At 41.4% G+C, this 24,307-nt stretch overlaps 1 protein-coding gene across 4 annotated transcripts in view; it reads right to left on the reverse strand.

The window, feature by feature from the left end:
- Positions 1–21,976, reverse strand: part of TAMM41 (TAM41 mitochondrial translocator assembly and maintenance homolog) — a 64,595-nt gene extending 42,619 nt beyond the window's left edge. For 3 of the 4 annotated variants that reach the window (XM_059663605.1, XM_059663604.1, XM_059663603.1), the window contains exons 1-4: positions 21,640–21,976; positions 18,158–18,340; positions 15,367–15,459; positions 6,966–7,116 (exon numbers count right to left, since the gene is read on the reverse strand). In XM_059663605.1, the coding sequence (XP_059519588.1) occupies positions 6,966–7,116; positions 15,367–15,459; positions 18,158–18,340; positions 21,640–21,774 (562 nt within the window). In that variant the 5' untranslated portion in view covers positions 21,775–21,976. Of the gene's footprint in view, positions 1–6,965; positions 7,117–9,802; positions 9,941–15,366; positions 15,460–18,157; positions 18,341–21,639 lie in introns of those variants that run through there. The other variant, XM_059663606.1, reaches the window with a different exon arrangement.
- Between the last annotated feature and the right edge of the window lie 2,331 nt (positions 21,977–24,307).

Genomic DNA, 24,307 nt, shown 5'->3' on the forward strand with positions numbered 1-24,307 from the left:
TTGTCTTATTCCTAGAAATAACTAAGCCTGTGTTCAGACAATTTGGCATGGAAAGAAATCCATTCTCTCTCTCACACAAGAGTGCTTGAAGATATTTTTTCTTTTCTTTTTTTAAGGTGTTTTTATTCCTAAGAACTATAAGGGCCAAATGAATCCACCTGACCTCATGTGGATTTTTTAATTAACATGTAACAAGTTTTTTAATTCTTATAATTACACTAGAGGCTCGGTGCACTAAATTCGTGCACGGGTAGGATCCCTAGGACTGGCCAGCGATCAGGGCCAATCAGGGCCTTCCGGCTGCCAGCTGGGGCCTTCCTTACAGCTGCTGGCCAGGGCCTTCCTTCGTTCCGCACCGCCCCCTGGTGGTCAGTGCATGTCATAGCGAGCAAATGAACTCTGGGTCTCCTGCTCGAACTCCTGAGGGGACACTTTGCATATTAGTCTTTTATATATATAAATAGTTCCACTTTGGAGAACATGTCCAAGGAAGTCAGCCAGCTGTGTCCCCTTCTGTTATCAAAGTAATTTGTCCAAAGTGATTCCTAGCAGTGTTATTAATAAAACAGTGATAAGTGGAGCCAACCTGAGTGTCTGTCAATCACTGAATGAGCAAAACATGGTGTCTCAACTTGGAAAAACCTATGTAGCCAGCAATAATACATAATAATAGTAATAAATAATAATAGCAATCACTTTCTGAGCACCAACTACAATGAAGTATGATATAGTGGGCTCTTAGATATATTATCGCATTGAAAACTTTTTTATGAGCTAGTTATTTCCATTTTAACAAATAAAAAAATGGGGGCTCAGAAAGATTTTAGCACCTCTACAAACCTAGTACTCACACTCAGGTCTGAATGTAACATTTACCTTTCTGTTGTCCATTATATCAAATGGCTGTGTTAATTTAAGCAAACATGTATCTAAAATAATAATGGCTAACATTTATTGAGCATTTACTATATGCCATGTACTGTGCTAAGCACTTTATAGGATTTAATTTAATCTGCATGAAGATCTCCTTTAGAAATGAAGAAACTGAATCATAAGAAATAAGGAACTTTCCCAAAGATGAAAAGTTAATTAAGGCTACAGCTAAGATTTGAAGTCAGGCATTTGACTCCAGAGCCCCAGCTTTAAACATTTCATTAAGGCTGACTTCCATGAATTAATCTTTTGTTTTAAAAAAAAAAAATCAAGGTTCAAAATAGGATGCTTAATTTAAGTAGTTAAGCGTTTTAAGTTGATTACTTTCATGTAAAGTTGCTCACTTCACTGAGGCACTGCTCTAGTTCACGCCTGCATCATCATTCACAATCCATGACTTCCCTGTCTAACCAAAAAATATGTATAGAGTGCCTACTATGGTTTTGTTTGTTTTTTAAATAAAAAGTTTTATTGATTTCAGAGAGGAAGGGAAAGGGAGATAGAAACATCAGTGATGAGAGAGAATCATTGATTGGCTGCCTCCTGCATGCCCCCTACTGGGGATTGAGCCTGCAACCCACGCATGTGCCCTTGACCGGAATCGAACCCAGGACCCTTCAGTCCACAGGCCAACACTCTATCCACCGAGACAAACTGGCTAGTGCCACACAGAGACTGCAGACACAAGAACAACCAAACATGGACATTGTCCTGATTATTCTCCCAGCAGGCTCCTCTGCCTGGACAGCTCTCTTCTGGGCTCTCCTCATGGGTCCTCATCTGTTGGTGCTTATTTGGCAACATGTGTTATTTGGTAAGTCTACCACTGACTCACTATGACTGCATATGTTGATTAATGTGAAGTTCAAATGTCACCTTCTAGAGAGGCCTTCCTTGAGGCTATGTTCACCTTCTTCCCTTGTTCTAGTGCTGCCACTGTTTGCTGTCTGACTTTTCATCTAGAATGAACACCCCACGAGGGCAGGGATCGTGCTTGCCTATTTACTTCTTTTATCTCCAGAGCTTAGAAGAGTGCTTGGTATAGGAGCCTCTTGTAGTTATTTCCTGAATGAATGAACTTTTCCGTCTTTAGTTTTTCTCCCTCCTGCACAGTGCTGGCAAAATTTGTTGTTTTTAACCACAACACATCTCAGACTATCTTGCAATGCCTGAAAACTTCTATGGCTCCTAGTTGTATACAGCTTGTTAATTCCCTTTTCATTTTTTTCACTTTGTATTCAATGCCCTGCCCAACCTGGCCGGGGTCTAACCTCTTCTCCAAAATACAGAGAAGCAGTGAAGTTAAATGGATAAGAGTAGGGGCTAAGATTTCAGCTCCCACACCTACTAACTTACCAGACAACTGACTGTGGGCAGATCTGGGCTTCAATTTTCTATAAAATGTATCAATAGCACAGCTTCCACATCGAAGGATTGTTCTGAGGATTAAAATAGTTACTAGCTCCAAAGTAGTGACAGACATTCCTGACACAAAATAATAAATGCTATTTACTCTTGTCATAAACCTTGGATTTTGGTTCCATCAAAATCCTCCTTCCCTAAACAAGTCATGTTCTTTTATACACCCCCTTTCCTTTTTCACGTGTGTTATTTGGTAAGTCTACCACTGACTCACTATGACTGCATATGTTGATTAATGGGAAGTTCCTTAGAGCAAAAATTATGAAGCACTGATTCACTTGATAAATATTAAACCAGGATCATTACCTAAAATTAGTCATTTTAATAGTTTGTATTTACATAAAAAAGTTCAAGGTGAACTTTAAACTCTATTTGGTTTTTCTTTTCTATACACTTAAATGCTGACTTCTAAGAATAACTGGAGGATTAGAAAGCTTTCTTCTCCCCAATTTTGCAGACTCTCATCTTCCACCTACTCCTTTCTCACCATCATTTACAACAGTAATGCCATAAATACTGACCCCAGGGCAGTCAAAGTGATCCTTAAGTACTATGTTAAACGTAAGGGCTATTATTACAACTAGTAATACTGATAGATCTTGCCTCTGCCAGTAATTACTGGCAAAAACTTGTCCAATAACATGGAGAAACACTGTTTTTTCTGTTCCTCCTAACCCACACCCCACCACGCCCTCCAGGGAGAAATGATGAACTTCATAACTTAGGGACAACGTATTATCTCTCAACTAGAAACAGGTGAAAAATAAATATCAAAGTTGTAAATAAAATGAGGCTGGTAGGTAATTTAAAGTTTGGAATATTCTGAGGGCTTGGGAGGTTTGGGTGGTTTGCCAAGTGGATAGAATCTAATCTGTTCAAGGATACTGGGTTATCAGAAGCCGAGGAAAGGCAGGAGGAAACGCTTGCCTTTCAACACATCGCCTGGGGCAAGTCTCAAAGTATGAAAGATAATTAACTACCTGCAGGGCTTAGATCCTTCCCTATCCTCAGTATTCTAGTCTAATTCCAGCGTATTATAGACTAGGTAACCATTAATTATACTGTGTCCTGGTTTAGGAACAACCATCATATATAATGTTGTTTCAATGGGAAAGTATGTTCCCTGTTCTAAAGAACTGGCTTATAGAAGACTTTTTGGAAACTGTCTCATTCATAAGCTAGGAATTGCAGAGAGTTGTAACCAGTTCCCTCTGGAGAGGATGTGCCAAGTATTGTGTCCTAAGTTTTGCAGTAAGAAGCCAACCTCACTAAAATGAGTAATGTAGGATACTTGGCCAAATTCTCAGATCCAAATCTGGGTTAAGCAATAAATAATATAATGGCAAGAAAACAAGAGACTAGATGAGAAATGGGAGTGACCAGAGGCTGAGACAGTGGAGTCAGACACACCAAGATTTGAAATCTGGCTCTTGGGAAGCAACTCTCTCTGACTGCCTTTCTCCCAACTGCCCAGGGCTCCTCATTATCACTATTTAGATCTCAGCTTAGACATCACACCACCAGTCAAAGGGCCTTCCGTGACTATCCACTGTGAAGACAGCCCTACCCTCAACCTGATTTATTTTCTTTGTCGCATTTAACCAGTTAACTGCCACGCATCCAAAACGGAAACCATCCCCACACGCCACGATATTTTGAATTTTAAAAATCCATTTGCAATGAATATTAAAAAATAAATATATTTTTAATATATTTACTATATACTAAATAAATATTATAAAAATAAATATTCAATATTTTCAGCTGAAAATTCTCATGAAAAATGATTTTAAAGTTGGTCAGGGCTGCCACTTAGGGAAGACATTTTTTTTATAGACTCACGTGGTGTGTGGGGAAGGTCCGCAGCTAGTGTCTACAGACGCTTATAGCGTACAATTTAACCACTATCTGAAATTACCTTATTGCTTCTTTATTGCCTGTCTCTCCCTAAAAGAACATAAACTCCATGAAAAATTTCACTCATGTCATGCACACTAGAGTATATGCCTAGCACTGTGTGTAGCACATGGAAAGATATGTATTTGTTTAACAAATGGGGCTAATGTGTGAAGATTCAGTGGTGGAATAAGTTATCTATCTACCCACCTACCGACCTACCTCTCTATGTCTGGTACAATGCTACTATACAGCAGATAAATATTATAAAAGAAACAAAACAGAGGATGATACTATTATGAGTCAGAAAGTGCTGAACAACTTGGATATGCCTCATAGAACAGGAGAAACCAGGAGTGTAAAATGATTCTTCCAGGAAGCAAAGCAAAAATCAGCTAAAGATTGAATGCTAATTTAAAGTCTGCTAATAGGGGAAAGTAGTTATGTTATTTGATAAACTTCTTTAGTGAATGTTCAGAATTCAGAGAAAACTCCTAGAAGCTGCCTAACACTATGCTGATGTTGATGACGCTGGAAAAAATGGAAAAGTGGTTGTGGTGTGGGCAAAGTAGAGAGCGGTTCTGCATTTCCTTCCACAAAGTCAATGAAAGGCTTCTGATCCATCTTTCTCACAGGGAGCAAGGCAAGGAAATTATAACAAAGTGACCCCTTTTCCCACAAGTTGCATGTAAGTCCATTCATCCAGGTACACTCTTTGCCCCTCCCTCCACCTAGACACATTTTGGGAAAAACACTGAAGAACATGACCTTTAAGGTCTCTTTCAGCATTACACTTCCACGAAATCTTATCTGTATAGGGATTCAGAAAATAAAAAATTGCTTTTGCAATATTTTGAGCAGAGTTTTTTGACTCATACTTAAAAGTTGGAATAGAGGATGTTTACTTAAGATAGTGGTTTTCGCCCTGGCTAGTTTGACTCAGTGGACAGAGCGTCGCCTGCAGACTAAACGGTCCTGGGTTCAATTCCAGTCAAGGGCACATACCCGGTTGCAGGCTCAATCCCCAGTAGGGGGCATGCAGGAGGCAGCCAATCAATGATTCTCTCTCATCATTGATGTTTCTCTCTCTCCCCCACTCTCCTTTTCTCTCTGAAATCAATAAAAATAAAAAAAAATAAAAAAGATAGTGGTTTTCAAACTATTTTTTAAGTAGAAGATGACTTATTTTTTTTTAATGAATTTTTACATAGTCACAGTAGGGTGAGAGGCCAGGGCTCTCTCATCTTAGCTTTCCCCTTGCCCTCAGAGGGAGTCCCTAGCATCTCTGAGGAGCACAACTGGTTAAAGGGAAAGAAAGCGAATATTTAGATAAATAAATAAATGGGAAAGAAAACTTTTCCTTAATGTGGAGGGAGAGATGGAATTGGATAGTTACCACTTGATAACAATAACAGTAAAAAGATGGGTTTGAGCAAGAATCATCAATAGATGCTCAACCTAGGAGGGAAAGTTTGATAAGAAGTAGGATATTTGCATAATCTTAAAAAGCCTCCTCATAAATTGTTTAGAAGTGAGAAAACACTGCTTATCAGGTCATAAACATCACTGGTGTGTAGATTTCAAAAATGGAATGTCATAGAACACAAAGAAAAGCTGAGGAAGTATTCCAGATTAAAAGATGAAAGAGACATGACATCTCAATACAATATATGATCCTTGACTGGATCATGTCCTGGAAGGAAAGAAAATACTTTTATAAAGGACATTATTGGGACAACTAATGACACTTGAAATATGGATCGTCAATTTGATAAAAGTACTGAGTCAGTGTTAATTTCCTGAATTTGAAAACTGGCCTGGCCGGCATGACTCAGTGGTTGAGCGTTGACCTATGAACCAAGAGGTCACGGTTCAATTCCTGATCAGAGCCCATGCTGGAGTTTTGTGCTCGATCCAGTGTGGTGCCTGCAGGAGGCAGCCAATCGATGGTTCTCTCTCATCATTAATGTTTCTATCTCTCTTCCTCTCCCTTCCTCTCTGAAAGCAATGGGGGGGGAAAAAAAAAAAAAAGGAAGAGACCTGTACTGGGATTATGTAAGAGAATGTCCTTGTACTTTGGAAACACATTTTGAAGACTTAGCCTAAAGGAACATGATAGGTAACATACTCTCAAATAACTAAAAAAATAACACATAATACATTGTATTTACATATACAGAGAGAGCAGGGGTTCTCCAAGTGGGACCCCTGAAGGAGCATTAGCATTACCCAGGAACTTGCTAGAAATACAAATGCTTGGGCCCCACCCCAGACCTACTAAAATCAGCTGTCTGGGAGTGGGCCCAGCAGTCTATTTTAACAAGCCCTCCAGAGGACTGCACACTAAAGTTTGAAACCCACTGATACAGAGAGGATGACAAAACAAATGTAGTGAAATGTAAAAACTGGTAAATCTGGGGAGAGGTATATGGGATTTCTGTACTATTACTGAAATTTTTCTGTATGTTTGCAATTGTTTCAAAATAAAAATTAACAATAACAACAACTAAAAGATTACCCTGGGGTAATTTATGTACAGATGTGGAAAGGAAGAGACTGTGGAGGCAAGGAGGCAAATCACTGGATTTTTACACAGGAGGTAAAGGGATTCAGAACTAAGGTTGCTGCAGCTCCAGTGTAGGAGTGAGGAGCGATGTTTGCACGGTCTTCAAACGAATCTTCTTGTAGAATCTATGGACACCAACCCTACTGACCTGAATAGGAGAGTCCAGCAATCATTGTAAAGAGGTCTTCTTCAGAAAAGCTTTCGGGAAGCATGAGGAAAGCAGCAGTCACAGCACTCTTCAGATTTTTATCTAGGGCTGCCCTAAGAGCCACATTCTCATTCATTGCTATGATTTTCACCTGAAAAAAGCAAAACATTCAGAAGAAAAGTTCCAGAAGAGTACTGCTCAAGGTAAAGGGTTATGCATGCAATGGAACTGTCCCAAACTTAGCTCTGAAGATCTTGGAATATTAGGCCAGTTGATACAAAATAATTATTATAATAAGCAATCCCAGAACCTCTTGTTTTGTGCCAAAATCAGAGAAATCATGACACGGGGGGGAGAAACAATACCCCAAAATAAATATTTATCTTAGATGGGTTTTGAAAAAGAAGTCAGTAGAAATGAAATAAATGTCCTTTGGGAAATGTAACATTTATTTTATAATCTCATTGTTCTTCACTTAATTTTATGGTAGACAAAGGCAAAATTTTACTCCTTTATTTAGAACTCAACTCTTCTGTTATCCATGCATAATGTGAGCAGCTCATGCTCTATTTCAATCTGATTTTGACTAAGGAAAAAGAAAAAAAATAGCTACAATAGAAAGAGCATGCGTTTGGGTATAGGTAAGGCCTCAAGTCCAGGTATTTATTAGCTGTGGGCAAATTACTTAAATTCTCATCTATAAAATGGGGATTATAGACATGCATCACAGAATTGTTACAAAGATCGAATGAGATAATGTAAACTACCTAATGTACCAGTGAATGCCTTGATTAATAAAACAAAATTTTCTTCTGAATACACAGCAGAAGCTACTGCCTTTGACTTTCCCCAAATTCATGAAAATATAAATTGCTCTAGTCTATTCTGAGAACCTAGGTTTTAAAGATTGCACTGAAGTTAAGAGAATGTGTTCAATCCCAGCTCTATCTCTTACTACGTCTGTGACTATGGGTATAATTCCTTAAAATCAGGTTAATAACAGAATCAAGCACATAAGGTTGTTGGGAAGATTAAATGACCCTTAGCAAAAGTGAGCTTCCTTACGTGCTTCTTGATGCATACTGCAGGAGTTCCTCTGGGCCAGAGGTTCTCACCTTCAGCAAGTATTAGAATCACTTCAAGGGCTTGTTAAAGCATATTAGGCCCATCCTCCAGAGTTTCTGATTCGGTCGGCCTGGATGAGGCCTGAAGATGTACATTTCTAACAAGTTCCCAGGTAACCTTACAGCAGTGGTTCTCAAAATGTTGGTGCTGCTGGTCCCGGAATCACATTTTGAGAACCACTGCTGTAAGGTATATACTTAGAAGTAGAATTGCCAAACTATACCAATTTATACTCCTGCCACAATTTTTTAAAACCATCATGCTCCTTCTGAATGATTTTCTAAGTAAGGAAAGGGTCTAGAAGTCCACATATCTCAAATGTATCCACCATCTCTAAACCATTTACTTGCTGGCAGCAAATTTTCCTCCTATTCTAGAAAACATGGCTTAAGTTGCCTTTTATTTGTTGAATAGAGATAATTTTTGACAAAATTAAGATGGTCATAAAAGACACATACATATAAAAAACTCCAAATTAAAATGTTATTAAGACGGCAAGGAAAGAGACTGATGTGTATCTCAAAGTATAATATATTTTTAAAAATTAATCATAAAAAGCAGCATCAGCCGAAACCGGTTTGGCTCAGCGGATAGAGCGTCGGCCTGTGGACTGAAGGGTCCCAGGTTCGATTCCGGTCAAGGGCATGTACCTGGGTTGCGGGCACATCCCCAGTAGGAGATGTGCAGGAAGCAGCTGATCGATGTTTCTCTCTCATCAATGTTTCTAACTCTCTATCTCTCTCCCTTCCTCTCTGTAAAAAATCAATAAAATATATTTAAAAAAAAATAAAAAGCACCATCATAAAACATAACTATTTTACAAATCAGACTTAAAAACCTAACTTCTATCTTTTACTTTTTTTTTCCTAAGGGAACATTTATAGCATAAAAACCTCTCATATGTTAGGTAAGCCACTCTATTCTAAATACTACTACCTCCTCCCTTGTAATTACAAGGACTTAACAGCCCTTAATTAAGCCTTTCAGCACTTGGGTGAGTTTAATATTATTGCAATCATCTGCAGAAAAGTAAAACCAAGGAGAGCCCAGCAGCAGGACTTGCCCAAGGTTGCATAATGAGTTGATGGCAAAATCAGGGTAACACCCTTATGCTTGGCAAGTCCAACTCTAAATATTTTGAATTATTCTCATGCATTCAGTTAGGGATCTGCTCTGGTTAATTTCTTTTCTTTAAAGGTTATTAAAACAAATGTTAAGGTCCTATTGATAACTAACAATAACATGGTTATGTCTTGAATAACTTTCCTAAACTTTCTATTCCATATAGAATCATGGATGTAGGAAGCTAACCCCCTCATCTTACTCCTGGGGAAGCCAAGGCCCAGAGGATTAAAAGATTTCTCCATGAGAAGCAGTGGCACACAAATGAGGATCTGGGTCCCTGATTCATTCAGAGCTCTTTCCAAAACTCTGTAAAGCCTCACTTCCAAATTCTTATTCCTCATTTACCAGGACCGCTCAGTAATGCGTCACCCTATCTTTTTCTGGTAGCTTTTACAGAAACTCCATGAAAACAGAAGCTATTTTGAGATGCTAACAAATCAAAGTTGCAAAGAAATGAGTAAGTTTGAGGAAATTATTCTATTCAACGTGATACCACTTATTCTCTAAGAAAGGTGTTCTAGTTAGGTATAAAAAAGCAGTCTGTTTGCTATTGAAGGTTAAGAGAGTGTAAATAAAAGCATCCTTACTCAAAGGAAAAATGTCAATTCAGAAGACTCTGCTACTGTGCTGATCTGGTTCTCCAGTGTAAGGTGAACTAGGAACTTGTCTCAGCAGCACTGTTATTTGTTGTTCAGTGAAAAGCCAGTGAACTCTTGGGACACTGCCAGAGAGGCCTGGGAAAAAAAGAAAGCCCTCAGATTTGTGAATAGCTGTTTGTATCTTACTGGAAATGCCCGCATCTGAACCGCATAGATAGCATTCGCACGACTGCCAAGAAGAAAATCTTTACTGGAGAGAGGAAGGGGCAACACTTGAAGGGGCTTTCAAAAGCCCAACTCGAGAGATTTGTGAGTACCTTTCATGATAGAAAAAAAGGGAAAGTCACAAGTGGTCTCCTCTATAATACAGTCACATGGAGACAGTACTTGAATTGCAAACAGTGAAGTTATAGTCACAAAGAACACAGCCCTATCTAGTGTTCAAATACCCAACCACTAACCAAATGACCCTTCCCATGGAAGTTTTCCGTTCCAAATGGCCAGAAAGGTTAATTTTTCTAAATGGTTACTGCCTGAGGACCAAAAAGAAACACTGAACATTTGAGCTGGATGAAACCTTATTAATTACCTGTTGGACTACTGACTCTTCCAAAATAAGAGTGTGGTGCTTTTAAAAAAAATTCCTTTGGCATACACAGAGAAGAAACTTAGTTGTCTGTTAAATAAGGAAATGAATGGCTCAAACTTTGCATTTTAAAGGCTAGAGGCCCAAAGATTTGCTCACAGCTGGGCAGAGCCAAGGCTAGTGAGCCAGGTTTTCCATCTTCATTGAGGGATCTTTTATACTTCTGGGATTTTTCTATCCACAAAAAGTAAGTCAATAGCTACAATACGATGATGGTTGCAAAAATGTTTATATACTAAAAACCACTGAATTGCACAGTTTATTTTATGTGTGTGTGTGTGTGTGTGTGTGTGTGTGTGTGTGTGTGTGTATTTCAGAGAGGAAGGGAGAGGGAGAGAGAGAAACATCAATAATGAGAGAGAATCATTGATCAGCTGCCTCCTGCACAACCTCCACCAGTGATCAAGCCCAGAGCCCCCAACAGGGGCCTCTGACCAGGAATCCTTCTGGCAACCATTCAGTGCATGGGGACGTGTCCAACCAACTGAACCACACTGGCCACGGAGGGAAATGTCCATTGTTTAAAGAAAGGTACTCCTTTATATTTCTCTTTTTTTATTAATAAAATTTATTTTTTAGAGCAGTCTAAATTCACAGCAAAATTAAATGGGAAGTAACCCGGCCAGTGTGGTTCAGTGGTTGAGCGTCAACCCAAGAACCAAGAGGTTGCCCTTTCGATTACCAGTCCGGGCACATGCCCAGATTTCTAGCTCTATCCCCAATAGGCGCCGTGCAGGAGGCAGTGGATTAACGATGTTCCTCTCTCATCAATGTTTTCCTCTCTCTATCCCTCTCCCTTCCTCTCTCTCTTAAAAAAAAAATCAATAAAAACATATTTTTTAAAAATGGAAATTACAGCAAGTACCTATACCCCCTGTATATTTTAAACACTTAAATTGCTAGTGATTGAGAGATTCTATTCTAGTAGCGATATCGAAGATAATTTTAGAGCTTTAGACAATGTGATTAAATGTAACTCCTTCTTTTAAAACACATAAAAACAAAGAATTCACACTCATTTCTTCACAATTCTTTCCTAAGACATTTACCCATTCTTTTTATTAAAATACTACCAACTCTTTCTTTCTATCAGATTTGTTCATTTGATGAATATTTGCTGCCACCTAGAGGTAAAAATAGTTTGTTTAAAGACAGTCATCTTGAGAATGGTTAACAGGGATTTCCACTAGAGGGAAACTAAGAGCAGGAGTGGGTGGAAGAGTTAATTCACCCACTTATGATTTTTTTTTTTTTAACACGTGTTATGGCCAACACTTTCAAATGATTTTTAAAGATACGTATCCTGATTTTCTTTTGCTAGAAGTTTAATAAGCCTGAGGTCACATAGTCATTGTTATCAATAACATTTTCTTCCCCAAGTTAGCTGAGAAATACCATTTTGCATGATATAAATGTAGCTGCTACTACTTGTCTTAAATTGTTGTTTTTACATTACCAGGATATATGGCATTTAGATAAAAATCTGAGGTCATTTCCAGTCAATGCTTACATTCTAGGATTTTGTGGCATTTTTAGCTTTCTAATGTCAATTTTAAAAAAAATATATACTAGTATTTGCTAACTGGTTTGGCTCAGTGGACAGAGCGTTGGCCTGGGGACTGAAAGATCCCAGGTTCAATTCCGGTCAAGGGCACATGCCCGGGTTGTGGGATCGATCCCCAGTAGGGGGCGTGCAGGAGGCAACCATCAATGAATTTCTCTCACCACTGATGTTTCTCTATCTCTCTCTCTCCCTCTCCTTTCCTCTCTGAAATCAATAAAAATATTAAAAAATAAATAATATAAAAAATACATGTATATTTTTTATTGATTTCAGAGAGAAAGAGAGAGGGGGAGAAAGAAACATCAATGATGAGAGACAATAATTGATTAGCTGCATCCTGCCTGCCCCCTACCAGGGATCGAGCCCACAACCCAGCCATGTGCCGTGACCAGGAATCGAACCATGACCTCCTGGTTCATAGGTTGACGCTCAATCACTGAGCCTCATCCGTAGGGCCCTAATGTCTATTTTTTTTTAATTGAAATATTTCAAGCACAAAACACAGTACAGAGAATAACAATTTCACATTCAAGATCTCATTTTATCTAAAAATAACTCTGAGATGGGCAAGAACAATGGGAAATGAAAGATTTTTTTCCTGAATGTCTACTAAGTGCCAGCCATTTTAGATCTAGGCATTTCTCAAATGTCTTTTGAAGTGCGATCAGCCTTATCCATAGATGACTATGTTTCAAGGCTCAGAGAGATTAAGGCACTGGTACAGGGTCACATAGCTGGGAATATCAGAGTTGGGACCCAACAGATGTGTCTGATTCTAAAATGTCTGGTTCTTTTCTAGTATTTCTATTCTGCTTCCACTTTTCAACACCTTCTTGAAGTAGACAGGGCAAACATTGTTGTCCCCATTCTACAGATAAATTATTAGAGGTTTAGAAATATAAAACAAGTTGCCCATGTTCACATAAATAGCTAACAAGTGGCAGGAATGAACAAGACCTAAGCTTTTCATTCCACATTCATTTTTCTTCCTGTCAAGCAACATATTTTGTAAATTAAAACACCTGGAAAGAAAATTAATATTTATAAATTTTCAACTGCATTTATTTGCTTAATTATGTGCTTTACTAGTTATCTAGCCTAGAAATGAGAAATTCATCTATATAGATATGAAATTAATTAGGTAAGCCTATTGTTTCTGAACTTTAAAAATAATGTTCTTACTGAAAAATTACATAAAGTATACAAGTCTAACAGATACAGCCTGACAAATTTTTATGTATGGATAGATATATCAATGAACTATTGCCTTTATCAAAGTTTCTGGACATTTTAATGAGCTACACCCTTAAATTTGTTTTTCTACATGGAATTTTATTTATTTTCCTTTTAATTGAATTTATTGGTGTGACACTGATTTAAAAAATTATATATGTTTTAGGTGCACAATTCCACAAACATTTAAATTTTAAACCCAGATTCAAGGCCAGAGAATCTTGACTGCCATGTATATCAATAGAGATTTGCATGACACAACCAAGTAAGCTAATCTACACTAATAAAAGAGAAAAATGGTAATTGGCGTACGACGATACCCTTTTCATTGGCTAATCAGGGCTATATGCAAATTAACTGCCAACTAAGATTGGCAGTTAACTGCCAACAAGATGGCGGTTAATTTGCATATGTAGGCACAATGCAGGGAGGCGAAAGGGAAAGCAGGAAGAAGCCCCCTGCCACTGACAGTGATCGGAAACCCAGGGGGGAGCTAAGAGCTGGGGGGCAGGGCAAAGGCGGCCCCAGGGCCGCCTTTGCCCTGCCCCCCAGCCATGATCGGAGAATCAGGTGCCTTTTCCGCCCTGGCCAGTGATAGCAGGAAGTAGGGGTGGAGCCAGCGATGGGAGCTGGGCACGGTCGAAGCTGGCAGTCCCAGGAGCTAGGGGTCCCTTGCCTGGGCCTAAAGCGAAGCCCACGATCGCGGGGCCGCTGCAGCTGCGGGTCCCCGCTGCCCGGGCCGGACGCCTCAGCCAGAGACATCCTGCAGGGGCAGGGGCAGAGCCCGTGCGATCGCGGCGCCCCCCGCTGCCACTGCAGGTCCCCGCTGCCCGGGCCAGACGCCTAGGCCAGAGGCGTCAGGCCTGGGCAAGGGGCTGATCCTGCGATTGGAGGGTGATGGGGGTCAACGCCTGAGGGCTCCCAGTATGTGAGAGGGGGCAGGCTGGGCTGAGGGACACTCCCCCACCCACACACATCCAGTGCACGAATTTCGTGCACCGGGCCCCTAGTATTGTATAAATCTCTAATCTTTTGCCATAATTGACAAAAGGAGAAGCAGCATAATCACTCTTATGGGAGACATTTAACAACAATCCAGGTACTGTCTTTTAGGGCCTGATACCCTCTGACAGCACAAGGAAAAATTTTCCTTGCTGTGAGATTGGCAACTGTGACTATGTCACCTAGTTCTCAAACTATGAAAAGACCTTTTCTCAGAAAATAGACTATATATCTGCATGAAGGAGAAACATGACATTTTCAAATAGAAGTTAAAAGTTCAAGTCCTCTCCACTTTTTTCCTGTTTTGTTTATTTTCTGTTTCTACTGAAGCCCAGGGAGACATTACCCTCGACAGCCTCCTCTAGCAGGATCCCCAATTAAGGAAGGACCCTACCACACTATCTCACCATTGGCCTGAGGAGGATAATAAAGGGGATTAGAATCCACTCCCCTCAGCATGACTACCTGGTTCACTCATTTCTTCAACAAACATTTGCTGAATGATTACTATGTGCCAGGCACTGTCCCAGGTACTGCTGGGATATGTCAGTGGACAAACAATGCCCCATGACACATTCTAGAACAGCCGTGGACAAACTATGGCCCGCGGGCTGGACCCGTTTGAGATGAATAAAACTACTGAAAAAAAGGACCGTACCCTTTTATGTAATGATGTTTACTTTGAATTTATATTAGTTCACACAAACACTCCATCCATGCTTTTGTTCCGGCCCTCCGGTCCAGTTTAAGAACCCATTGTGGCCCTCGAGTCAAAAAGTTTGCCCACCCCTGTTCTAGAAGATAAGGTGATTTGGGTCAAACTGACAGAGGCTCCACTGAAGCACTGGGCATTTCTTCTGCCATTCTCTCTAGCCCAAAAGGACTAACTTTGTGCCTGATCCATCCAGACAATTGAAGAATCTACAGAGGGAGAGCAGGAGTAATGTGGATAATATCTAGACATTGTTTGGCAATGAATTCTTAGAGAGGAAAAGGAGTCTGAAACTTAATTCTATTTCTAGAGTTCCATCTCATTGCAATCAAAGATCAAAGTAAGGTCAGGTTCAGAGAGGTGTCCCTAATTGTGGCAGCCAATAAAACACTCACTGGTTTTTGGAGTCGTCCAGCAATGTATAAGGTATTCCAGTTGAGGAGATCTTCAATCAAAATACTAGTGCTAATAACCCCATATTTGATAAGCTGGAAAAGAAAATAAATGGACATGAAAAGAAGCAAAAGACTGTATTGTTGTTTATGCAAATGAAAAATATAAAGAAATACATTTCTGCCCAGAGTAGTACCTTGATTTCCAAAGCCACTCAAAATGCCTACTTTGTAAAGCACCCATCTCTACCAAAAATATTTGCAAAGGATACGTTTCCAAGACTGATTTGTCCCCTCAGGTATATGAGATGACATGACCACTATTTTAACTGAGACTCTTGTGATGTTAAAAGGCAGACTGGCACTCAGAGGCTATCTAGTACTGGTCCTCAATGAGCTGGAAATAAAAAATTGGTCCTTCAGCACAGACAGTTTGAGTAGCTATAATATATTTCATGCCTCTCCCTTGAGAAATAAGAAACCTGAGGCTCAGGGAGAATAAATGACAAGCCCAAGGTGGCACCATTAGTAGCAGAGACAAAACTAGGTCCCTGAATTTTAGTCTGGGCTTCCAACGTTCATTTTACCACAAAGTACAAGAAGTTTTGTTTATAATTAAAAGTTTTTACTGACATCCATTACATGGTAAATTTCTCTTTCACTATGGACTATTCTAAACACTTTTATAATTACAGAGCAAACATCTATCAGTGCTGAACATGGAATTATGGTCAAGCTCATGCAACAGTAATTTGTACAAACTCTGAATGCAGTTGTTCCAGGTTACAAAATCCCATTTGTTTCAACAAATACCTCTGGCAGTACCCCCAATTAAGGAAGGACCCTACCACACTATCTTGGCAGCCCTCCTAGAGATTGGGCTCCTTCATAGGAAAGGGTTCTGTTGAACTTCAGTATCCCAATGGCCTTCTCAGGCTACAAATATCTAGGAAGTAGCTAAAGAAATTTAATTAAAAAGTACAGTCCCTTTGGCATATAATTATGCCCAAATATTTGGTTACTGGAGCTTTTAATATTGTTTGAAACTACTAATTAAAGATAGGCTCAGCATAATATTCATCATGGGCAAAGAACAAAGCTACGCACTTGGCATGACTAAAGTGCACACAGAAGGCTGTGCTGAATAACCTTCCCTCCACTCTAGCCTCAGTCTTGCAGGGAGCCTTCTTGCTGTAGGCATGCAAAAGCTGGGAGGTAATAGAAACACCACTGGCCTGGAAGTCAAGGCCTGTCACTGCCTAGTTGCCTGAGCTTATGGAAGTTATTTTCTCCATGAACCGTGGTTTTTATCATCTGCAAAGTGCAGGTGGAGCAGGATTGGCCCTCAACCAAAAAGGTAAATTCAGGGCCCAAAGGTTATGCAGACATCACCAATAATCACAGCACAGCTTCCTGCCAAGTTCAGACAGGTCTTCAAAATCTTGCTCAGTCAGTACTCACCCTCCTGGCCTTCAAAGTGTGGCCCACTGACCAATAACATCAGCATCACCTGGGAGCTTGACAAAATTACAGAATCTCAGGCTCCATTCCAGACCAACTGAATCAGGATCTGCATTCAACAAGATCTTTAGGTGACTGCACGTCAAAGTATGACTGCTCTAAGCAATCAGCAGCATTGAGCAGAGTTGGCACAGCTGGTGGAACCCATATGTCATCCTTAGCCCAGCTTAACTCTAGGAAACTGGATTTAGTACCCGGTGGTCTTCTTAAGTTGGGATCCTGTCTAGTTCTTGGCAGCCCTCCTAGAGACTGGGCTCCTTCATATGAAAGACAGTCCAGCAGGGTTCCCGCTACCAGACAACCCTCTGCCGGGATCTGAGCATCTTACCTGCTCTCCAACAATTCATCATCAAGCTCCACCCACCTGCTGGCACCAAGAGGTTCCTACTACTTGGCACCACATGCTCCTAAATACCTATAATATCCTCTTCACTTGCAAATTCTTCCTGGAAGAATGTCAGTCCTTCCATATAGATAAGATTAATTTCCACTCTGGTCCTTAATGAGCCACTGACTAAACCATTGGTTCTCAAAGTGTGTTTTTCAGACCAGCAAGAAGCTTGTTAAGAGAATAAATCTTTAAAGTTCTCATCACAAGAAAATGTAACTATGTGTGGGTATGGATACTAACTAAACTTATGGTGATCATTTCATAATATATACATATATCCCTGTTGTACACCTAAAATTAATACAATGTTATATGACAATTATATCTCAATTTACAAAAAAAAAAAAAAAAGCAAAGCCTCAAGCTCTACCCCAGACTTACTGAATCAGGAACTCTGGGGTGGGGCCCAGCAATCTGTGTCTAACAGGCACTCTAGGGAATTCCGATGCACATTAATATATGAGAACCACTTGGCCAAAGGCAAAAAATAAAGCCAGTCATAAAGCCAGTCACACTTGACCACCTTCATCTAGCACAGTGATGGCGAACCTTTTGAGCTCGGCGTGTCAGCATTTTGAAAAACCCTAGCTTAACTCTGGGGCCGTGTCACATATAGAAATTTTTTGATATTTGCAACCATAGTAAAACAAAGACTTATATTTTTGATATTTATTTTATATATTTAAATGCCATTTAACAAAGAAAAATCAACCAAAAAAATGAGTTCGCGTGTCACCTCTGACACGCGTGCGTCATAGGTTCGCCATCACTGATCTAGCAGGAGCTGGAACATTTCCTGACGGCAAGAACATACCTATTTAGCTAGTATTCTAACAACAAAGGTTAATAACCCAAGAGAAGACAAAGGCCAAAGTCACTTACCTTACTGTCACACATGATCAATGTATTGTAGTAAACTCCAGCGCCATAGTTATTCTGGATAGTGGTGATAATCTTGGGCCCCAAAACTTTTAGGAAAGAGTAATGGCTCCAATTTTTCTTCAGGTTCTTTGAATGCCATGCAACAGGGTCATCTACTGTGAACACAAAGTCCAGCATGGCTTTCTGGGAGGTGAAGAAAAGAGAATGATTTTATTTTATTTTATTTTTTAAAATATATTTTATTGATTTTTTACAGAGAGGAAGGGAGAGGGATAGAGTTAGAAACATCAATGAGAGAGAAACATCGATCAGCTGCCTCTTGCACACCCCCTACTGGGGATGTGCCCGCAACCAAGGTACATGCCCTTGACCAGAATCGAACCTGAGACCCTTGAGTCCGCAGGCTGATGCTCTATCCACTGAGCCAAACCGGTTAGGGCGAGAATGATTTTAATTTTAATTCCTAGAAAGGCACCCAGATAACAGTGGAAAGTTCTAAAATTTTATGCCATTATGATTAATGAAAGACCTGGGATTTTCAAGAGAAATTTAAGCAAGTCTCTGGAACCAATGTGCGCTGTTTTCATCAATACACGTTACAACAATGTTTATTTAACATTTACTGTCATACCAACACTCTTCTAAACACTTTATATATTATATACGTGTATATATATATATATGTATACACACACACACATACAGTGACTCGTTTTATTCTCAAAACAAATCATACAAGGTAGGCACTGTTACTATCCCAATTTTTTGGAAGAAAACCACAAGGCACGGACTAAGTTCCTTGCCCAAGGACACACAGCCGGCGAGTAGCAGATATAATCTGGTTCCAATTTCTGTGTGCTGAGCCACTCTACTACACTGCCTTTCATATAAATGTTGCTGAACATGCTCCACTTTTCTTCCAGATGAAATAACCCAAGGATAAGCTCTATACAGTATCATGTAAAGGGAAATGTTAACTCTCACCCATGTGCCAACCACTCACTGAGGACCTACAATGAGCTCTGATAGATCAGGAGGTGGTAGAAAAGAGCTCAAAGACTACTGAGGAAACAGACAAATCATCAGGAAATGGATTTGATAGAAGGATGCAAAATGTACTCATTTCACTCAAAATTGGGTCAACAGGAAGGAGAAACCTCCCTATAAAATTACGTTTTTCAGGACTGATGGTCTGAGTCTTGAAGAATGTGCAAGACTTAAAAAGCAGGCCTGGTGGAAGTAGTAGGAAAAGCACAGGGAGAGGGATCCTGTTGGAGGAAGACACTGTGGATATGAGAACTGGGCATGTTCTGTGTGCTGCGCTCAGTTCGCTATGGCTGGAATAGAATGCAGGCAGGGGAGTGGAGGGAGATGAGACAGATAGAGAGGCTGGATGCCATACTAAGAAATTTTCTTGCAGAAGAGCTCACTGGAGGGAGGAGAAAATAAAGGCTGGGAAACCACATTGGAGGCCAACTGCAAGATTCCAGGTGAGGAAAGAAAAGACACTAAGGCAATGAAGGGCATAGAGACTGATCTGGCAGAGACTTAGGTGTTGGAGCCCGCAAGACTTGTTAACTGTAGAAAATGAAAGTGAGGGAAAGCAAAGGAAGGACTTTTTCTTGGAGGGAATTGTACATCTGCTCAAAGGAAAATCTTCATGGAAAAATGAAGAGGTGGCTACAGAATCGGGAGGCTAAGGCCTGCTCTGGGTTTCCCATAATGTCATCCACAAAAAACTGGATACTTAAGATTTCAGGTGGACATGTTTTTTTAAATTGTATCATTATGTTAATGTTTTTTAAAAAAATAACTACCTATAATAACCTATAATTTATACACTTATAATCTATAATTTCTCATATGCTGTCAGTTTTTTAAAAAGTATTAAAAACTAGTATAACCTTGGCCGTTCTGGCTCAGCTGGTTGGAGCATCGTCCCATACACCAAAAGGTTGCAGGATTCCAAGTCAGGGCACATACCTAGGCCACAGGTTCGATCCCCAGTCTGGGGTGTTCAGGAGGCAAATAATAAGTGTTTCTCTCTCTTTCCCCCCTCCCTCCCTCTTCCTCTCTCTATAAAATCAATAAACATATCCTCCGGTGAGGATTAAAACAACAACAAAAACTAGTATAGGTAGGAAACAGCAAATCCAAGCAACACTATAGATGGCCAGACAGATTACAGCCAGGTATCCAAATCCAGAAGGCTCTATGGCAATCTGCACACTTCCATTTCCTTAGTTTACTGAAAATGACAGTGAACTGTTGGGCTGTGTAAGAACTAGAGCAAACAGCAATACAGTTCAGAACAGTTGCACACACAGAAGACAACTCTACTTGGACTTTTGTTCCTTTTACATTAATTCAGCAAACGCTCTAAAGCCCAGCTAGAAAGCTTTGTTTAAACAGCTTCGTTTAAATGAAAAAATATCTGCCTGTCCCTCTTCTGCTTGTCTTGAATCTTGTCTCCACCTTGGAAGCAAACTTTATTTTCAGAGGAAAATCTGCAGTCACTAGGAAAACTGTGCCCTCACCGCTGCTGTGCTCCGCCAGCCCCGCAGTGCGATCCGGCCACATCCTAACTAGTGTGGGTAAATGTCCCGCGCCTGGATAAATCCACCGGTCCCCCACTAGCTTAGCTGACTTCACTGCACCTGTCCTGGCCCTCCAACCAGTCCCTCCGCTTCCTGAAGCCACGAGATCATTTTGTATTTTCTCCTACAGCAGCGGTTCTCAGCCTTGGCTGCACAATTAGAATCACCTGGGAATCTTAATAAAAATCCTGATTTCTGGGCCGCATCCTCCGGAAATTCTGTTTCTTTGTTACTAATGTTGTGGCCCCACCCCATAACAGAAACATAATTTCCGGAGGATGAGGCCCAGAAATCAGGATTTTTAAAAAGATTCCCAGGTGATCCTAATGTGCAGCCAAGGCTGAGAACCACTGTCCTACAGCCATTGACGTGTCCCTCTCAAGCACAGCTGTGCACTAGAATCACCTGGGAAGGTTCTGAAATTCTTGAAGCCCAGGCCTCGCCGCTCCACGCCCCCAATTAAATCAGAATCTCTGCTGATGGAACCCAGGCATCAGGTTTTTTTTTTTTTTTTTTTTTTTTTTTTTTTTTTTTTTTTTTTTTAAGCTTCTCAGAGAACTCCACGTTCAGCCAAGGTGCACAACACCGAGCTAGCACCTGGCAAATATTTCTTTTCTACCATCCTGCCTCTGCATCAGCTTTCGCCTCCACATAATTGCATCTCCTGCTCTGGACGGAGGTGGGCTCCTACTTGTCCTAAAACCTCAGCTCACGCCGTTGTGGGACGGGGAGCACTTCCATACGAAGTCTGTACTTGGCTGGTTGAGATGTGGAGGGCGCGGGGCAGACAGGCAGCTCCAGGGCTCTGGGTGGGATGAAAGGCGAAAGGAAACTCGTGCGACCCGGCCGATGCTCGGCGTGGGGCGGGCTCCGGGCCGGGCTCACCTTCTGGTTGGAGCTGGGCCCCGCCTGGCGGTACACCCCGGAGCCATAGGCGAAAGCCAGGCTCAGCTCCTCGGGGAAGTGAGACAGGATCCTGCGGAAGGCCACCCCCGAGCTCTGCAGCGCCTGCAGCGCCATGGGCCGAGGCTGAGGCCAGGACCCTTGGCGGAGCGGGGCGGAGGGCAGCGGGGCGGGGAACGGACACCCGGCAGGGCGTTAAGGGGTGGGGAGATGCAAGACCGGGACCGGCCTGAACGCGGGGATTCTGGAGCCGGAGATACCAGCAGGAGGGACCAGCAAGGACCAGCGTGCCGGTCGCACCGGCGAGCGGCCAACCCCAGCCACGCCTCTGGCACGCACACGCGCTACCGGGGCGCAAGAGAAGGCGCCCGCCCGTGTGTGAGGACGCAAGGGCTTGCGGAGACCCCTGGTGGTCGGAGGAGCTCACTGCAGGCTGGACTTACCGCCGGGGGAGAGGGTTGTTGGCTGATGGCACTGCTTTTTTGTTCTCGCCTCAAACCACATTTTAATAAATGACTATAAAATCGTGCGTGTGTATTGCAGAAGATTGTTTAATGAGGTGAGTTTTCACATAGCAAAATTGTACACTTTACGTAGAATTCAATGGCATTCAGTACATTCATCATGGTACGCAACCATTATCTGTAGCCAACAACAAAAGTGTAGATTTTCAAAGTTTAGGAAAACACAAATAAAATCAAAATCACGTCCAGTCCAGAGACTATCACTGTTAATATGTCGCTGTGATTTCTTCCCATTAAAGCCCTTTTCAAGTCCAATGATGGGTATGAAAGTGCTCCATAAATGGTAAAGGACTGCACCTCTGTCCTCTCATATTGGTATTTAATATTAAGGGTGGAGAAGAGATTCTGCCCCTTTGCCTTGGGCATTAATCTCACAAAAGGGTGCATTAAGTGTTTCCTTTGAATAAACATGACCCCAGGTGAGAGCTCACCTCTTTGTGTAACTAGAGAAACTTGCTTAGGATCACAGGGCCATTCAGCATGTAGTTTGACTTCCAGGACAGAGACTTTTCAAATACTCTCCTTTTTCCTGTGTACACTGCCTCTCAAAAAAAAAAGAAGTAGTAACAGCTAGATTTGAATAACGTTGATGCATTTCACGTGAATTTTTCATGGAGTCCCTCCCCTCTGCTCTCCTGTGGGAGGCAGTTATTGCCTCCATTTTAGAGATGAAGAAGCTAAGTCAGAGAGAAAAGGCAATGTGGTTAGGATCACATCAGCTTGTGGCAAAACTGGAGCTAAAACCTAGGTCTGGGTCCACATCCTACAATTCTACGATGTCCTGGAAGTGTTTTGAGCAGGGACCTGTTGGGCTCAAATGTTAGCCTGGTTTGGAGTGGGGAAACTGTTACCATAGTTTCACTATGAACTAAAGACTCCTGGCCTGGGGTGATAAAGGCTGGGGTGGGATTAATTCCATTTGAAAGATGATTATTTGAATTCAAACCTAGAGCTGGCACTGAGGTTAAGTGCTGAGGATTTGAGATGCTTTGCAGGAGCTCAGGGTCTGTGGAGGGGACAGACAAACCAAGCCAGAATATAAAGTACAGTATGAAGTTGGGTGCCCAACACCCTGCAGGACCTCTGATGAGGGAGGGTTAATCAGTTCTGGGTGTGCAAGGAAAGAATGGAGGAGATTTCGCAGTGATGGCATCTGAGCCAGGCTTTGAAGGATGAGTAAGAGTTTATCAGGCAGAAGATCAGGAAGAAGAATTGATAGGATGCAGTGACAATAATAATAAATGACATTTGTTTATTTATTTACTATTCCAAGAAATCTACCTTTTTCCATCATTCCAAAAGCCCCATGAAGCAGGTTCTTCAAGAGTATCATTTTTCAGACTAGAGGCCTGGTGCTCGAAATTCCTGCAAGGTGGCAGGGGAGGGAGGGGTCCCCTTGACTGCTGGTTTAGGCCCGGGATTGGGCCTAAACCGGCAGTTGGACATCCCTCTCGCAATCTGGGATGCTGCATGCACCAGTGACCATACTTTTCATACAGGTGAAAGGCGTCTTGCTGTTGTATGGGCAGGTACATTTTTTTGCCCTGATTATAAAAAGTAGTACATAACATGATCCTTCTGAGGCAGTAGTACCATTTTCCCCATCCTAGGGGTGAAAAAACTGAAGCAGAGAGAACGTTAATTAATTGGCTTTCTCACACAGTTATAAGTGTCAGAAACAGGGCTGACCACAAAATGTGCAAGCCAGAGTCCATGCATGTCATCACTGCATCATCCTGTTTTTTCAGTGTTAGAGTAGCCTTGCCAGTTTTAATTTTTAAATCTAAAAGACTGTTCCCAATATATAGGGTAGGATCCCTAGGCCTGGCCAGTGATCAGGGCTGATCTGTGGGGCAACCAGTGAGCAGGGCGACTGGGGGGCCCTCACTGGCACCCTGCCTTGGCTGGTGGCCTGGCACCACTCGCTGGCCAGACTTGCCCCCCCCATCGCCACCCCCAGTTGCCTTCCTCTGGGGGGGGGGGGGGGCTGACTGGTCATTTCCCCGTTTGGTTTATTTGCATATTAGGGTTTTATTATATAGGATGAAGAAACAGAGTGCCTAAAAGGAGAAGCAAATTTCCAAAATGCACACAGGAGATTTTAACCCAGGGCTCCCAAAAGCCAA

Source organism: Myotis daubentonii, chromosome 14, assembly GCF_963259705.1.
Source record: "Myotis daubentonii chromosome 14, mMyoDau2.1, whole genome shotgun sequence".
Taxonomy (NCBI): Eukaryota; Metazoa; Chordata; class Mammalia; order Chiroptera; family Vespertilionidae; genus Myotis; species Myotis daubentonii.